The sequence below is a fragment of the Mustela putorius genome, unplaced genomic scaffold (assembly GCF_011764305.1).
Source record: "Mustela putorius furo isolate JIRA1106 unplaced genomic scaffold, ASM1176430v1.1 tig00003898_pilon_pilon_pilon, whole genome shotgun sequence".
Taxonomy (NCBI): Eukaryota; Metazoa; Chordata; class Mammalia; order Carnivora; family Mustelidae; genus Mustela; species Mustela putorius.
In genome coordinates, this window is record NW_025422047.1 from 28077261 (window position 1) to 28094211 (window position 16951).

Here is a 16951-nt window from a genome sequence, read left to right on the forward strand (position 1 = left end):
TATTGCTATTATGTTTTATTTTAACTTTTATTCTCACAGAGAACTGTGAAACTAACAACAAGATGAATTATTTAAACGCTGCCACTGATAACATAGTACAACATTCTCATGCAGAGAATAAAAACAGTACTCAAACGACTGACTGTAGTGGGAGATATCTCTTCTAATGTAGAAAGGGAATGTACCTTTTAAACAGGTAAATAATGGGCAATTCCAAAAAATGCTTTTCACTCCTAAAAAAGCCATTTAGCTAAATCAGGCCTAGTGACATTTCTTTCACCTAAGGGCACAGATGTGATACATCAAGGGAATTTGGAAAATGGAAACAGAAGAAGCCCTACTTCAAAACCAGGAAATGGCAGTATCCCTGGTGGTCTCTTCTAGCACTGACAGAACATTGAGAAATCATTCTTGGGTCTTAGACTTACACATCCCTGCAGATACAATGTAAGTAGCAGACCTGGTGTTGAAAAAGTAACACAAATAACTGGGCCATTCTTAGCTGAAGAATACTCTAAGACAGCACACAAAAGTTGGATCACAAGCATGTGAACATATATTTCTTCTAGCTTTCCAGTTTTCAGTTAAGTGTATTTACTATAGAAAAATACATTTCTAAATGTAGGAATTTCAAAAAACTAAATCTCAGTGACTCAAAATAAAAAATATCTGGTTAAGCTCTTAGGTCTGCTCGTTGCAGTGAAATAGTCACATGACACAGTTTTGTACGCTGCAAACATTTTAATGATTATTGTTGAGCATACATTTTGGAAATTTTTTACTTCAAACTGCAACAAGTTAAATAAATGTTTATAATATACAAAGAAAATACAACCAAAAGTAAAACTTGCTTTTAAGTGTGCCTTGCATCTAGACCAGTGTTTTTTCTTTTTTCCCCTTAATATATCTTTACTTTTGAGCTGCACAAACACACTTAAGAATTTGATCTTTATAGTATGGCATTTAGGAAATAAAAATATACTCCCACCTCAAAGAAATAAAAAGGCTGTGCATGATTATATGCCAAACAAAAGAGAGAACACTAGAATACTCTGATAGTGCAGGCATCATTAAAAAGGAAAAGAAAAAGTTTGAGATGCTCATTAACTCTCTATGTTTTAAGGAAGCAGGATTTTTGACCAAGTAGCTTAAAAGCCAGCAAAACAGGGATCAGTGACGGCAACTGTAGTGTATGAAGTATGAAACAACAAACTTTACACAAATACACTGTTAGAAATTTAGCAGTGAACACTGAGGATCTGAGAAGCTGCTCTTTGGAACAGTCAAGTAGGGACCACCTTTTTCCAGTCACTAAGCCCTTGTAGCAACACACAGTGTTCTGTGCTATATACTTGCTGGCTGGGTAGTTAAAGGATTTGTTTTGTCATTAGCAGCTAACCAACTTCTTCCACATGTTCTTAAAGCCTTAATGGTTGGAATAAAGGCAAGTGTCATTAGCGTAGAGGATCATATACTTCTCTGCACACAAATACAAGAGGCTTCACTAGTATTTTAAAAGTCTCTGGTATCTCCCACTTCGAAGCTCAGTTGAGATGAAAGCCTTTCTCCATGGTAGCAGCTAGCAGGCGCTCTCTCATGATCTCCTCGGAAGAATATTCAGGCAACTTGAGATAATGCACACAGGTGTTCACTGATGGGTAGCTTGCATCAGTAGCATCAACCTACAAAGAGAAAAGTGAAAAGCAGAGGCCACAACTTTAAGTATTTATTTCTTTCAATCCCGAAGTAACTAAATTACATTTGGATTCCCCACTAGCTAAGGTCTGTACCTTGCGTACAACTGTGAGCCTGGGATGCAGATTGGCCAGTCCACCTGGGGGAAGAGTTGAGCAACCGGTGGTAAACTGCAGGAATGCTTTCCTTTCGTCTGAAGACATGCCACACAAAACCCTCACGAACCTCAGGAAACCAGGGCTAGGAGGAGAAAAACAGAGTTCTACAGCTCTGACAGCGGATTTAAATGAAAAATGCTACCACCACTTTGTAAGCAAGCAATAAGCCAAAAAACAATTATCAACATGTGAGAAGAACAGTACTATGTAGAGACTCTTGAGTAAGCATGAAGAGAGTGGATATAAGCTACTTTAAATGCAAAGATTGTCTTGTACTTAGAAATGGTTAAGAACTGAAATACTGATGGAGTACAGGGATCAAATATGCAACACGGCTAGCAAATCAAAAAACTTAAAAATGCACCTGCATAATTCACCCAAATGTTGCTGAACTACCAAAGGGGATCTGAAATAATCCATCTTTGTTAATACTGAAATAAACGATTTCTACATGCCACAACAGGGATGAATTTCATAATCATAATGTTAAAGAAGCCAGACCTTAAAAAATATATACTGTATGATTTCATTTTTTAAAGTTCAAATGCAAGAAAAATTGATCAATGGAAATAGTGACTTAATATTAAAAAAGAATATAATGGGCAAGGTAATTCTTGAGTTGTTTCTTGTTCCAGGTACCAATACATAGGTGTTTTCCTTTGGTGAAAATTCTCCAGGATGTACATGCAATTTGTGCACTTCTCTAATACAATTCAATAAAATGTTGACTTAAGAAAAAATGCCATGGGGCGCCTGGGTGGCTCAGTGGGTTAAGCCGCTGCCTTCGGCTCAGGTCATGATCTCAGGGTCCTGGGATCGAGTCCCGCATGGGGCTCTCTGCTCAGCAGGGAGCCTGCTTCCTCCTCTCTCTCTGCCTGCCTCTCTGCCTACTTGTGTTCTCTCTCTGTCAAATAAATAAATAAATAAAATCTTTAAAAAAAAAAAATAAAAGAAAAAAATGCCATGTAAATGTTAGTTAAGGTTAAAGTAATTCATAATGCAGTTGACCCCTGAACAACAAGGGATTTGAACTGCACAGATCCACTCTATTGTATTTATTGGAAAAAATTATGTAATAGAGTATTGCAAATATATTTTCTCTAATTCATTATTTTATTTTTTGTTATTTGTGTATCGTTGACAATGTCGTATTAATTTCAAATGTACACATAGTGATTCAACAAGTTTACACGTTATGCTATTTTACCACAAGTGTACTTCCTCATGATTCTTTTTAGTACTTTTTTCTTTTTTAAGATTTATGTATTTATTTGAGAGTAAGCAAGAGAGAAAGGGAGGGAGAGCACATGCAGAGGGAGATGCAAACCCCCCACTGATCAAGGAGCCCAATCGAGGGCTTAATCCCAGATCCCCAGGATCATGAACTGAACCCCAGGCAGACGCTTAACATTTCCTTTTCTCCAGCTTATTTACTTATTGTAAGGATACAGTATATATACATTTAAAATATGTACTGGCTATATTATCGGTAAAGCTGGTCAAGAGTAATAAAGTTTCTGGGGGTGTCAAACATATATGGATTTTCAGCTATGGAGTTCAACTGTATTCTCTGTTATATTACTTTAGAAACTTTCAAAAAGAAAGGTAGGGGGGTGCCTGGGTGGCTCAGTTGTTAAGCGTCTGCCTTCTGCTCAGGGTCCTGGGATTGGGCCCTGCATTGGGCTCCCTGCTCTGTGGGGGGCCTGCTTCTCCCTCTCCCTCTCCCACTCCCTCTGCTGTGTTCCTTCTCTAGCTGCGTCTCTCTCTGTCAAATAAATAAAAATCTTAAAAAAAGAGAAAAGAGAAGTAATATAGGGCCTGTAGTCCTAAAGATATCAGTAGTATGAAAGAAAAAAACAGCAGAAGAACTGTTTCAGATTAAAAACCTACACAAAATGACCCTATCACAACCAAATGCGATTTCTATTATCAGGGCAGTAGTGGTAAGGAGAGTTCTATGAAGGACATTACTGGTGTCACCAGTGAAACTGCAATATGGACTATGGATTAGCTAATAGTACGAATTTGCTAGTGAAAGTGGATACATGGGGCGCCTGGGTGGCTCAGTGGGTTAAGCCGCTGCTTTTGGCTCAGGTCATGATCCCAGGGTCCTGGGATCGAGTCCCGCATGGGGCTCTCTGCTCAGCAGGGAGCCTGCTTCCCTCTCTCTCTCTCTCTGCCTGCCTCTCTGTCTACTTGTAATCTCTGTCTGTCAAATAAACAAATAAAAAAAATCTTTAAAAAAAAAAAAAAAAAGAAAAGAAAAGAAAGTGGATACATGGAAGAATATCTGTATTTTCATAAAATGCACACTCCACTATTATAGAGTAAAGGCACATGATACATGCAATGATTCAGAAAAAAATAGCATACACACATATATATCGTGTGGGGGGTTGTATAAAAAGATAATATAAAAGAAATGTTAAGTACAGCTGAATCTGGGTAAAGGAATATATTAGAATTTTTTCAACTATTCAACATCCTATTTAAAATTTTCTATTCTATTCAAAATTTTTAAAAATAAAGGTTAATTTATAATGGGGCACCTGGGTAGCTCAGTCAGTTAAGTGCCTGCCTTGGGCTCATGTCATGATCCTGGGATCCTGGGATTGAGCCTCATGTCAGGCTCCCTGCTCAGTGGGGAGTCTGCTTCTTCCTCTGCCTCTCCCCCCACCACTAGTGCTCTCTGTCTCTCAAATAAATAAAATCTTAAAAAAAAAAAAAATGAAGCCTAAGGGTTTACAATTTACAATTTACCCAATTTTTTAAATAGTGAACAATTAAAATAGAATCTTAACATCAACAAAGACTCAGTTGTCTTTTCATATAAACTCAGCCTTATCAATGGATATGAAAACTGCTTTCTCACTTCACTAAGTCATAGTTCTTTAGAGAATCTACCATTTGATTTTGGGACATAAACTATTTTGTTGATCTTACAAAATAACCAATACATACCTGTCACGCGTATAACCTAACTTAGGTTCAGTATAATTAATAATATCCTCTGCTGCCCAGGATGGTGACTGGTTTCCACAAAGAATCATCTGGACTTCTTCGTGGCTGAAGGAACTTAATTTCTCCATTGGAAAAACTTTGTTAAACCCATCTACATCATACACAGCAAAAAACCAAAAACAAGAAAATACACAACTCAATTTCTAAGTTACAATGTCAAAAAACCAAATTTCCAATCAAAATAGCTAATATGAACTAAATGAATATAATATGAATAAAATATTAATAAATGCTTTAAAAAACAAATATAAATAAAATAGCTTGAAATCAAGCTAAGCTTTTAAGTACAGCAGTTAAGCTTAATACTGTAAATGTGAACAGAGACATTCAGTCACTATGGTCAGTAGCCAAATTCTATTAATTTCTTAACTCACTTTTTGTGTCATACAAGGCAAGCCAATGCTATATCCTGATTTTCAAAACTAGTTTGTGATGAACAGTCTAATATATTTTGCTTCAATTTTCACCTGAAGAACTTGGGTTCTAACTTGGTTTAATTCATCCTGATCATGCAGTGTGTGAAGTATGCATATATATGAAGAAATGGAGGCTAAAAGGGAGTCCCCCATTACTCAGCAGGAGCAAGCTGAGAGTATGCTACAGATGGAGAATGTTCCCATCTGTTCCAGGTACTCTGTGGGGCTTACTATCTGGAAGACAGAAAACTAGAGGGCAAATCTAGAGATGACCTGCAATTCTTGACAAGAGAAATGCCTCAATTTCAAATCTCAAAGTAAAAGGAGAAAAAATTAAGCTAAAGAGCCCAAAAAATTACCTCTAAAGGCTTCCATCTGTTTCTGAATACCCGTATGCATACAAAAGTCAAACATCAAATCCACATATTCTTCTGCATTATCCATTGTTATCATCTACAAAGGAAAATTTGCCAACATTGTTGTTAATATCTAGGACTATTTTAGCACCGCCCACTACAACTGGCCTCATTTATTTAAGAAGATGTTCTGAACTTACCACTATATCAAAAACAAAATTTTTATTACCTCATCTTCCCCACTTGGCTTGAGATCCACAGCTGTAAAACCATATATTCTTGAGGAAGGGCAAAACTGGAAATTTAAACTTGGAAGACAAAAAGGAATGGATTAACATTCAGCTACTATTGGTGTTTAGTTTTTAAAACACTGCTGCCAAAGGGACCCCCTGGGTGGCTCTGCCAGTTCAGCATCTGTCTTAGGCTAAGGTCATGACCCCAAGGTCCTGGGATGGATGGAGCCCTGCATGGGGAGGGTTGGGGAGTGTCCCTTCTCAGTGGGGAGTCTGCTTCTCCCTCTTTTCCCTCTGCCCCTCCATCTGCTCCTGCTCTCTCTCTCAAATTTAAAAAAAAAAATCTTAAAAAAATAAATAAAATATTGCTGCCCAAACCATGAAAACCCATCCCCCCTACCCTTCCAACAAAAACAGTATACCAGCTTAGATGTTAAGTATGAGGCCCCCATTTTTTTTAACTTTTTTTTTTTTTAAGATTTTGTTTATTTGACAGAGAGAGACACAGAGAGAGAGGGAACACAAGCAGGGGGAGTGGAAGAGGGAGAAGCAGGCTTCCCACTGAGCAGGGAGCCCAGATGCAGGGCATGCAGGGCTCTATCCCAGGACCCTGAGATCATGACCTGAGCCTAAGACAGACACTTAACGACTGAGCCACCCACCCCATGAGGTCCCTTTTGAATGCAGAAACCCTGTGCACAAAAACTATTAGGACAACCATTACCAAACCTGGTAATTCTCTGCAAAGATTGCACAAAACCACCACCTTTCCATATTTCACTTCTATCTCATGGCACAAAATTAACAAAGTAAGGGTTTTTGCAATAAATTATGACAGCAACTGCTTTACTTTTGTTTTGTGGAGGGTTTTTTTGTTTTTTTTTTTCCCAAGAAGAAACTATTGCTTCACTGAAGTTATTCATGCTCTGTCCCTATGGTGAAATTAAACCTTGAATATATAAGTTATCAAACAAAACTTCTCAAAATTAGCCATTAAGAAAGAAAGAAGAAAGCAAGACTTTCAGCCAACCCCAAAATCACAGTAAAACATACTAAGGGTATAATAATTACATGTATACAAATTAACAGAGTTTTATCAATAGATGTGTAGCATCTCAGTTATTAGCTAATCCAACAGGCATAAGGCCTATATACAAACTATTTTGAGCATTCCCAAGTACACTATCTATATTAACTAGTCATGATTTCTCAAAATGTCTTTGGCTGTAGACTTTCATAAATATATAAATTAATCATATTTGATAAATCAGATAATCTTCCAGAGATGTGATGATTAATACACTACGTTCTGGTATTCCGAGTATTGTCTTTATAATATGGTAATATTTCCTACAGCGTATTACTGTTCTTAACAGACTATTTAACTCATACATTGCATATTACTGGGGAGAAAGAAACAAAAGCTTTAAAACTTATTCATCCATTAGGCTGAGAAACATATATAAAAAACTCACCCTAAATCCTCTATGCTAAGTGGAGGCCCAGAACCTGATGGATTCTTTAGCACTAGTTCCTGTAGTTTCGTGTTCTTCTCATCTTCAGAAAGACCTTTGTTGCTTAAAATCTGACGCCTCTTAACAGCAAGGTCTTTAATTTCTTTTAAAAATCTGGCTCTGTGTGGATTTACTAGTTCAAAATCTTCCCAAGTTAAAATTCCATTAAACCATGCTGGGGGTTTTGGTTTGGGGGGATCTAGAATAAACTCTGATTTTGAATCCTCTTCAAAGCTTCCTACTGAGAGTGAATCGTGACCTTCTTCTGTAGAAGCTTCAGACTGACTTTCAGTACAGTGCAAGTCTCTATCGCCTCGTGACTCATAAATTAACTTACTCATATTGCTTTTAATGTCACCCATACACATAAGTTTAAAGAAAGGTTTAGAAATAGGTAAATCCACAAGTCTATTGTCTTGAATGCATTTGGCCAAGAAAATTCCAAGGAAATGAAAGAGTTTTGTGATCCTTTCAAGCTCATCACTGTCTTGTGGAAATGGTGCTGTGAATAGTCCACATGATCTCTGCACATAGTATCCAGGAGGTTTCAATCCACCTCCAAGATCAACCTAGTGTTTTAGAGGGAGAAATATAAATAAAATTAGATGAAAGATGCATAAATATTGAACATCTTTATCAATTTTGTTGAAGTATTTATATATATATATAATACCTTTTATTAAATAGTTTTTGATGACTGAAAAAACATTTTAATAGCATCGGGAGTAATCAGTAATAAAAAGAGAGTCAGCAAATCTGGCTTAAATTCTGAAGGCATAACCTATTTTTAATAGTAAAAGAAGAATCACAAGTAATCACAAAATGGGAAATAAATCTTACATGACGAGATTCATCATCTGGAAAGTTATCATCACAAAGCCAAGCACCCAGATCAGTTCTCTGGAATTCTGCTGCCACCAGAGCATAAAACTCTAATGTAGGGCCCAAGCCAGTTCCTTCTTCTCCCAAAAATTCAACCTAAAATATAAGCAAGTTTTAAGGAAAAATTCACTTAAAAAAAAAAAGATCCCATTCTTAGACACCTGGGTGGCTCAGTGGGTTAAAGCCTCTGCCTCAGGTCATGATCTCAGAGTACTAGAGTCAAGCCCCGCATCGGGCTCTCTGCTCAGCGGGGAGCCTGTACGCCCTCTCTCTCTGCCTGCCTCTCTGCCTACTTGGGATCTCTGTCAAATAAATAAATAAAATCTTAAAAAACAAAAAAAGTCCCGTTCTTGCCAAGTAATACATCTTTTTTTGTAACAGCAGCAGAATATTATACACATTAAAAACAACACAGAAGTTTTAATTTAGTTTTTCTAAAAAGTGTATTTGTTGTACACCATTACATATTTAAACACTGGTGAGCACTGTTTACCACGTTGTTCATTAATTTATTTTTCACATCAATCCTAAAAAATAGGCTTTATCTCTTTTTTTTTTTTTTTACACCAAAGGAAACCAAATTTTAGATAAAAAGGTTACATCATTTGCTTGAGGAAAAGATGGCATACAGCTTTGTATGTGTGTCTATTTAACATAAAACCTAAACTCTTCCACTTCTGAATTTAGGCAATAACTTAAAGGCTTTTACCCATACTCTACATATTCCACAAATGACTTGAGGCAGCTTATAAAAACATACGGTGAATGATTTAAAAAAAAAAAATTAAGGTTTACCTAGTTAGAGGAATGTATTTGGTAGGAAGAATTAGATGAAGGTGAAGAGAGTTTAAAGTGAAAGCCCTAAGAGCCTTTTATATTTTTTTGACATGTATCATATTTGTCATGATCAATCTCTGATTCAAATGATATACTAAGAGATGTTGGGGTGGCTCAGTCAGTTAAGCATCTGCCTCTGGCTTAGGGCATGATCTCAGAGTCCTGGGATCAAACCCCATGTCATCGGGCTGTCAGGCTCCCTGCTCAGCACAGACTCTGCTTTTCCCTCTATCCCTGGCTTGTGCTTTCTCTCAAATAAATAAATAAAATAAAATCTTAAAAAAAAAAAAGATAAACTTAAGCGGCTGGTTCACATTTATAAGAGAAATTTTAAAAAATTCCCTCACATAAGGAATAATATATCCTATAAAATCAATCAATCAATATATATAAGGAGTATATCAATATATATCCTATATAATCAACAATGCGTACAATAACATCTCTACAGTAAATGTATTACATTTTATACTGCTATTTGCTTAACATCTCTCAATAAAGGCCAATGATGTAATGCCAAGCACAGTGTAACAATAGTATAGAACAGTGTACTCCAAAACTGCAGATATCTAATAGCAGAGCTTAATATGAAGGTAAAATTTAGACTATCAAAAAGAATCCTTAGTGAGTACTATTATTCAGTTCAGGCTTTGTTCAGAAAGGAGTAATGTCCTTCAAAAAGACCAAGGACTTAGGGTGCCTGGGTGGCTCAGCTGTTGATCCCAGGGTCTGAGATGGAGTCCAACATCCGGTATCCTGCTCAACGGGAAGCCTGCTTCTCCCTCTCCCACTCCCCTTTTTGTGTTCCCCCTCTCACTGTCTCTTTCACTCTGTCAAATAAAGAAAGAAAGAAATCTTTTTTTTTTTTTTAAAGATTTTATTTATTTATTTGACAGAGAGAAATCACAAGTAGACAGAGAGGCAGGCAGAGAGAGAGAGAGGGAAGCAGGCTCCCTGCCAAGCAGAGAGCCCGATGCGGGACTCGATCCCAGGACCCTGAGATCATGACCCGAGCCGAAGGCAGCGGCTTAACCCACTGAGCCACCCAGGCGCCCCAAGAAAGAAAGAAATCTTAAAAAAAAAAAAAAAAGAAAGAAAGAAAGACCAAGCACTTTTCCACTTCAAAAGTGAAGATACTCTTTGCTGTTCATCAATCACAAGATCCTGACCTCTGAAAAGGTAAGTTGACATCCTCTAACAAAAGATGCTCTACCAAAGGTAAAGGCCTTGCATAAGGGCAGAGAAATCCCTCTCCATTTTTCACTTCTAACATGGTTTTCATGCTATGGAATATACAGGTTTGCTGGTTTTCGGCCATTCCTGCATACTAAAAGAAATTAGATGTGAGTGAGATACCTCAAGAACTGATTTCCGATCCGCATGTATCTGCATGACATTCTCAGCCCATTCCATCAGTGATTCACCACGTGGGACTTTTACTCTTTCATGCTTGAGACGACCCACTCGAAACTCTCCAGGATCATCTCGCCTTACACTACTGGTGGTCCTTGTTCTTTCCACAGTAGCTTCACGTCGGTTTTGTAACCACACTATTGCTCTAAAATAGAAAAATATTTCTGGAGCTCTAACATTCAGTAATAGTTTCAATGTACTAAACCAGCAACAGAATTCAAAGATTTAACTATTTTTTTTTAAATAGTATTTTATTAGATGACAGAATTAGTACATTTTCTTATTGCAAAAATTATTGCTTCCTCTCTTAAAACATATAAACCCCTGTATTATTTTCCTAAACAAAGAAAATACGTAGGTATTTTTCCTCTTTACTTTAGTAATTAACAGATCAAAATAAAGGTCTGTGGTCCCAACCTCACTAACATCAAAATATATACAAACTGGGGAATAAAGAACAGCACAGGGAATACAGTCAATAGAATTATAATAGCACTGTATGGTTGACAAACAGTTGTTACACTTGTGAGCACAGCATGATGTAAGGAGTTGCTGAGTCACTGTTGTACACCTGCTATTAATGTAACATGAGTGTCAATACTTCAATTAAAAAAATAGCCAAACCTATGATACATAAAATATAAATGAATATTTCTTAACTATTGAAGAAACTAAAAAATCATTAAGCTATCTTTATTACTATCTTTATTACAAAGCCATCATTAAAATGTAACTGACTTTCAAATATTTTCTTTTGGGGACACCTGGCTGGCTCAGTTGGTACAGCATGTGACTCCTGCTCTCAGGCTGTAAATTCGAGCCCCATGCTGGATGCAAAAATAACTTTTTAAAAGATCTTTATTTCTTTTAAGATTTTATTTATTTATTTGACAGAGAGACAGAGAGAAAGCACAAGTAGGCAGAGCAAGCAGCAGCACAGGGAGAGGGAGAAGCAGGCTCTCCACTGCACAGGGGGCCCAATACAGGGCTCATCCCAGAACCCCAGGATCATGACCTGAGCCAAAGGCAGGCACTTAACCACTGCCCCTAGAAATTACTTAAAAATAAAATCTTTGGGAGCGCCTGGGTAGCTCAGTTGCTTAGTTGTCTAACTCTTGATTGCAGCTCAGGTCATGATTTCAGGGTCATGGGATCAAGCCCTGTATTGGGCTCTGTGCTCAACCCAGAGTCTGCTTGTCCCTCACGCTCTGCTCTTCCAAATGCTCACACTCTTTATCTCCAACATAAATAAATAAAACCTTTTTAAAAATATAAATACTTTCTTTTCAATAATGCAGAGCTAACCCATCTTGGGTAGGAGAAATAATCTTAAAGTAGGAATAAGAAGATAAAAAGATTTGCTCTTAGGTGTGCTACAATTATTATGTAATCTCAGGTCAATCAGCTATATACTCTGAGAATCAATTTTCTTATCTATAAAACAAAAACCATAACTAATGCCATTTATGACAAGAGGCCCATAGTTTCACATGCACAAATGATCTGTAAATAGTGTAACTTATCAGAGAAGTCAACAGCTCCATTTTAAATTATAATTCTTTTATATCTACTTTGAAAGTACTCTGGGTAGGGACGCCTGGGTGGCTCAGTGGGTTAAGCAGCTGCCTTCGGCTCAGGTCATGGTCCCAGCGTCTTGGGATCGAGTCCCACATCGGGCTCCTTGCTCCGCAGGGAGCCTGCTTCTCCCTCTGCCTCTGCCTGCCATTCTGTCTGGCTGTGCTTGCTCTCTCTCTGATAAATAAAATCTTTAAAAATAAATAAATAAAAAATAAATAAATAATAAATAAATAAATAAAAAGAAAGTACTCTGGGTACTCAATGATTCAAAAAATATTTACCAAATACCTACAATGTGCTATATACACTGCATTAGGAACTGCAGCTAGATCAGTGACAAACTGCCAGAAAATTCCTGCCCTCGTGAAACTTTTATCTCATGGAAGGAGACAGAAAAAAAAGGCTTGAACTGTGGGGTTCTACTTATATGTGGATTTTTCTTTTAGAAATACAGTACTGTAAATTTTTCTTCTTCCTCATGATTTTCTTAACATTTTCTTTTCCCTAGCTTACTTTATTCTAAGAATACAGTACATAATACACGTAACGTGCAAAATACATGTTGATTGTTTGTTTCAGTAAGACTTCTGGTCAGCAGACTAGTCATAAAGTTCTGGGGGAGTCAAAAGTTACACACTTTTTAAATATGATTTTTCGGGGCACCTGGGTGGCTGTCGGTTAGGTGTTTGCCTTTGGCTCACATCGTGATCCCAGAGTCCTGGGATCAAGTCCCGCAATGGGCTCCCTATTCAGCGGGGAGTTTGCTTCTCCCTCTCCCTTTTTCCCCTCTTCCCACTCATGAACTTTCTCTCTAAAATAAATAATATCTTTACTGCGCAGGGAGGGTTGGCATCCCTAACCCTGAAATTGTTCAAGAGTAGGAGAACAATTTCTCCTGTAGGAGAGCATATATCCGACCAGAAATTTTAAAAATGTTTTAACACTGACAACTCATAAGAAAACAAAATAATATATTCCTTCCATCAGTCTTGACATAAAGTATATTTGTACATTTTGAGCTTATATAACATTAAAAATATATAAAAGGGAACACTTTCTACCTTGATGCACCAAATGCTGTACATGTGAAATAAAGCTGTCTAGTTTCAAATGGTATTAGAAAAGGACACTTGCTGGTTAACTGTTCACACCAGTCTGGTAAAGCCCCACTTGCCAAAGCCAATGGTTCCTGCAAATTAACAAATAACAATGTTATAAGGCAATTATTTGAAAAGACAAAAAGGAGTCAGTTCTTAAAACTAACGAAAGAAAGTAATGCAATGGACCATATGGCCTAAATCAATGAATCAGGGACTAATAGTAAAGATGGTGAGAAGTAGAAAAGGAAGACAATACTTTGAAAGTCCAAAAGCTGCAGAGTTCAACTATCTGATTACCTCAATCTGCTGCAAAATCTTTGTTGTAATTTTTTTGCTAGTGAATTCATCTGGTGGAAAAGTAAACTGAGGCTGCTCCTCACCTTCTGAAAAATTAATAAAATTAATAAAGACATAAACTGACTTCCTTTTAAAAATGCCATAGAAATGAAACACAGATTCTTACAGACCTTCTTGGGATATTCTTGAATAAGGGTCACTTGCAACTATATAGAGAATACGCAGAAGTTGAAGGACATCTTCTACTCCACAAGAATTCTGTCCATTGCCAGCTTTGGCCTGAGGTTGTTCTTTTGCCAAATTAAGAATTTCACTACTTTGAAGAGTGGAAATGGCCCCCTGATTTAATCCAGACTTTGTTCCATGCTCACAAAAATCCTATAGAAACAATTAGTAAAACTAGCTATTAATCACATTTTCGAGAAAAGCACTGTATCATCCTATAAGTATTTGAAAATGTTGAAATCTTTCAAACTGTCTTCTTTTTAAATAAAAACACTATAAAGTTGAAAATAGGTGTGTTCTAAACTGTTCCCAAATAAACTATAACCACCGTAAGCCACAGTTAAAACCATGTACTTAGGGGCGCCCAAGTGGCTCAGGGCTCAGACCCTGAGATCAGGGTCTTGGGATAGAGCCCTGCATTGGGTTCTCTGCGCAGTGGGAAGCCTGCTTCCCCCCCTCTCTGCTTGCCTCTCTGCCTACTTGTGGTCTCTGTCAAATAAATAAAATCTTAAAAAAACAAAAAACAAACAAACAAAAAAACATGTACTTAGATCCAATACCACAAATCATATTTGAAATTTTAATATTTGGCATATTAACAATGTTAATTCAACCTCATTTTTTAAGCTTGTCCCAATGAACCTCTTTTTCTTAAGAATCTTTAAAAGCTGCAAACAAAGCACACAGCCATTCCCAGTTGTGTTTTGATGCCAATATATACCTTATATGCAGCTATGAGCTGAGAACAATTTCTGTTTTTCCTAATACTTTTATTAGTGCCAGTTAATTTCCAGTGGCGCAGGAAAGCGGCGTCTGCATTCTTCTGCAGGTAGGTTATCAAGTCATTCTTTGGTAATTCATCAGTGCCAAGGTACTGTTCCACATGCTCTATAGACCAACAACCCTACAATAGGAAAAACCAAATGTTGGCCTTTCCTGATTAACAGTCTATGCTATTTCACATGCATTATATAAGGCAGCTTTAAAATCATGCATTTAACCTCATCTAAAGAATTCCATGTTAGTGATTTTTTTTCCCTCAAATGTTCAATTAAAACAGTATTAGTTTTTATTTTCCCTTTTTTTCCACTAAGTGGCCAAGAAGATCTTTTTAAGTATCACTTACCATTTTTCCATTTTCCTTCTCTTTGTCAGAATCCTTCATTTCTCTGTACATGATTCTAAACATGAAGATATTATTCACATTAATTCATAAATAATTTGTGGTTATTTCCAGTAAGGCTTCAATTCTTTAAAAAATTATGAATGATGTCATTCATTAGCCATATGCTTAAACATTAAACTCAGGGACAATTTATTTAAAAAAAATCAATTTGTTAAACATGGGGGAAAGTAGGAGAAATCATATTCCTAAAAAAGAATTATTATTTATAAATCTGGTATAACTGCAAAGAATGCATACATCAAACCCAGGACCTTTAAAGATATGAAGTGATACACTATATCATGTGTTATAACTTTCATTTATTGTAAAAATAAAAGGGATACGAACAACAAGGACCAGGAGGCTTTATGTTCACATAAGGCAGTGGAGATAAAATTTGAAACTCCAATAAAAACTGAACAGGGTGGGAAAAAATAACTATGATAGCCTTCTGTTCTATCTCTAAAGGATCTAGATTACTTTATTAGACACTATATAAAATTATCAATGATGTCAAGAGAACATCAGAAAAAGTAAAGTAAAATTTACATAAGGATAATTAAAATTTTATTTATATTAAATTATATTAAACTATTAAATAATAATAATTATAGGTAATACTGAGCACTCAGACAATACTGAAAACACTTTACATGTATTCTTTCGTTGATTCCTCACAACCATGCTCACTTTACAGATTAAGAGAAAAAGGCACCAAAATGTTAAATGTGCGCAATGTCATTAATTAATTCTTCAATGAATGAATGAACAAAGAGAGGTAGGCTTAACTTGCAAACTCCAAAACAAATAACAAATAAAAAATATTTAGTACTTCATACACAATTGCAAAGAGTTCAACAATTAAGACATAAGATGTCTAAAGTTATTTCTGAAGTTTATTTCTAAAGTTACTTTCAGTTGAAACCTTAAACTATTCTCTCTCAGGAGTCACAAATGCTATTATCTGTTGTTGTAAACCAGAACAAGAACCAAATATTTTCTGTTTCTATAGTAAAAAAATATAGAAATACAATGGTTCTAGGCTCATGTATCATGGAATTATCTACTTAAAACATTAAATTAAAATCTCTTACGTGTATGTTGGCTCCCAAATACGCCTAAGTTTATCTGATTTCACATTGCCATTACAGGACAATTGAAGCAATTTTTGTACATAGTAAAAAATGGTTGATCTGAAATTAGTGAGTGGTAATTCAACTTCACGAGTTGTTCCAAGACCTGTTACTTTCAAAGTGAGGGCTAATCGAGGTGACGGAGTACATTCAACTTCTTCCAAGAGCTCTGAATGAGGCGTTCCTAAAAATATGGAAGACATAAGAAACAATTACACTCTAACAAGCAGTCCATAAAAAACAATGCACTGGGAAACATAGCTACATGAAATCAAAATTTTCCGTCAGATATTAGCTAAAAGACTTCAGCTACTTAGACTATTCTGGCCTCAACAATTTTTTTTTTTTTTTTAAAGATTTTATTTATTTATTTGACAGAGAGAGATCACAAGTAGACAGAGAGAGGGAAGCAGGCTCCCTGCTGAGCAGAGAGCCCAATGTGGGACTCAATCCCAGGACCCTGAGATCATGACCTGAGCGAAGGCAGCGGCTTAACCCACTGAGCCACCCAGGCGCCCAACAAACTTTTTTTTTAATTATAAGATTTTATTCCTTTATTTGACACAGAGAGGGCACAAGGAGAAGAAGAGGGAGAAGTAGGCTCCCTGCTGAGCAGAGAGCCCGATGCGGGGCTTGATCCCAGGACCCTATGATCATGACCCAAGCCGAAGGCAGACGCTCAACTAACTGAGTCACCCAGGCATTCCAACAATTTTTTTTTTAATGGGAACAATATATCCAGGTTACTTAAAGACAGAGCACTAAAGCTGAATTTATGCATATGACAGGAATCTGTTTTAAGAAAACACATGCTAATTGTACGAATATTTCAGAAACATTTTATTCTTATGAGAACACTAAAGTTATTCGTAATTCTAGGTCCAGAAAAAAACACACACTGAGAAAGCACAGACTCTAGTCACTGAAC

General features: G+C 36.6%; 1 protein-coding gene across 6 annotated transcripts in view; it reads right to left on the bottom strand.

The window, feature by feature from the left end:
• HECTD1 (HECT domain E3 ubiquitin protein ligase 1) overlaps positions 1–16951 on the bottom strand; it is a 99001-nt gene continuing 82050 nt past the window's right edge. For 4 of the 6 annotated variants that reach the window (XM_004755146.3, XM_004755144.3, XM_004755143.3 and 1 more), the window contains 14 exons: positions 15985–16207; positions 14852–14906; positions 14447–14629; positions 13671–13878; positions 13501–13586; positions 13165–13292; positions 10469–10670; positions 8234–8371; positions 7355–7962; positions 5876–5954; positions 5650–5743; positions 4815–4965; positions 1791–1935; positions 1–1682 (listed from right to left, as the gene is read on the bottom strand). In XM_004755146.3, the coding sequence (XP_004755203.1) occupies positions 1545–1682; positions 1791–1935; positions 4815–4965; positions 5650–5743; positions 5876–5954; positions 7355–7962; positions 8234–8371; positions 10469–10670; positions 13165–13292; positions 13501–13586; positions 13671–13878; positions 14447–14629; positions 14852–14906; positions 15985–16207 (2438 nt within the window). In that variant the 3' untranslated portion in view covers positions 1–1544. The remainder of the gene's footprint in view (positions 1683–1790; positions 1936–4814; positions 4966–5649; positions 5744–5875; positions 5955–7354; positions 7963–8233; positions 8372–10468; positions 10671–13164; positions 13293–13500; positions 13587–13670; positions 13879–14446; positions 14630–14851; positions 14907–15984; positions 16208–16951) is intronic. The other 2 variants (XM_004755142.3, XM_004755145.3) reach the window with 2 other exon arrangements.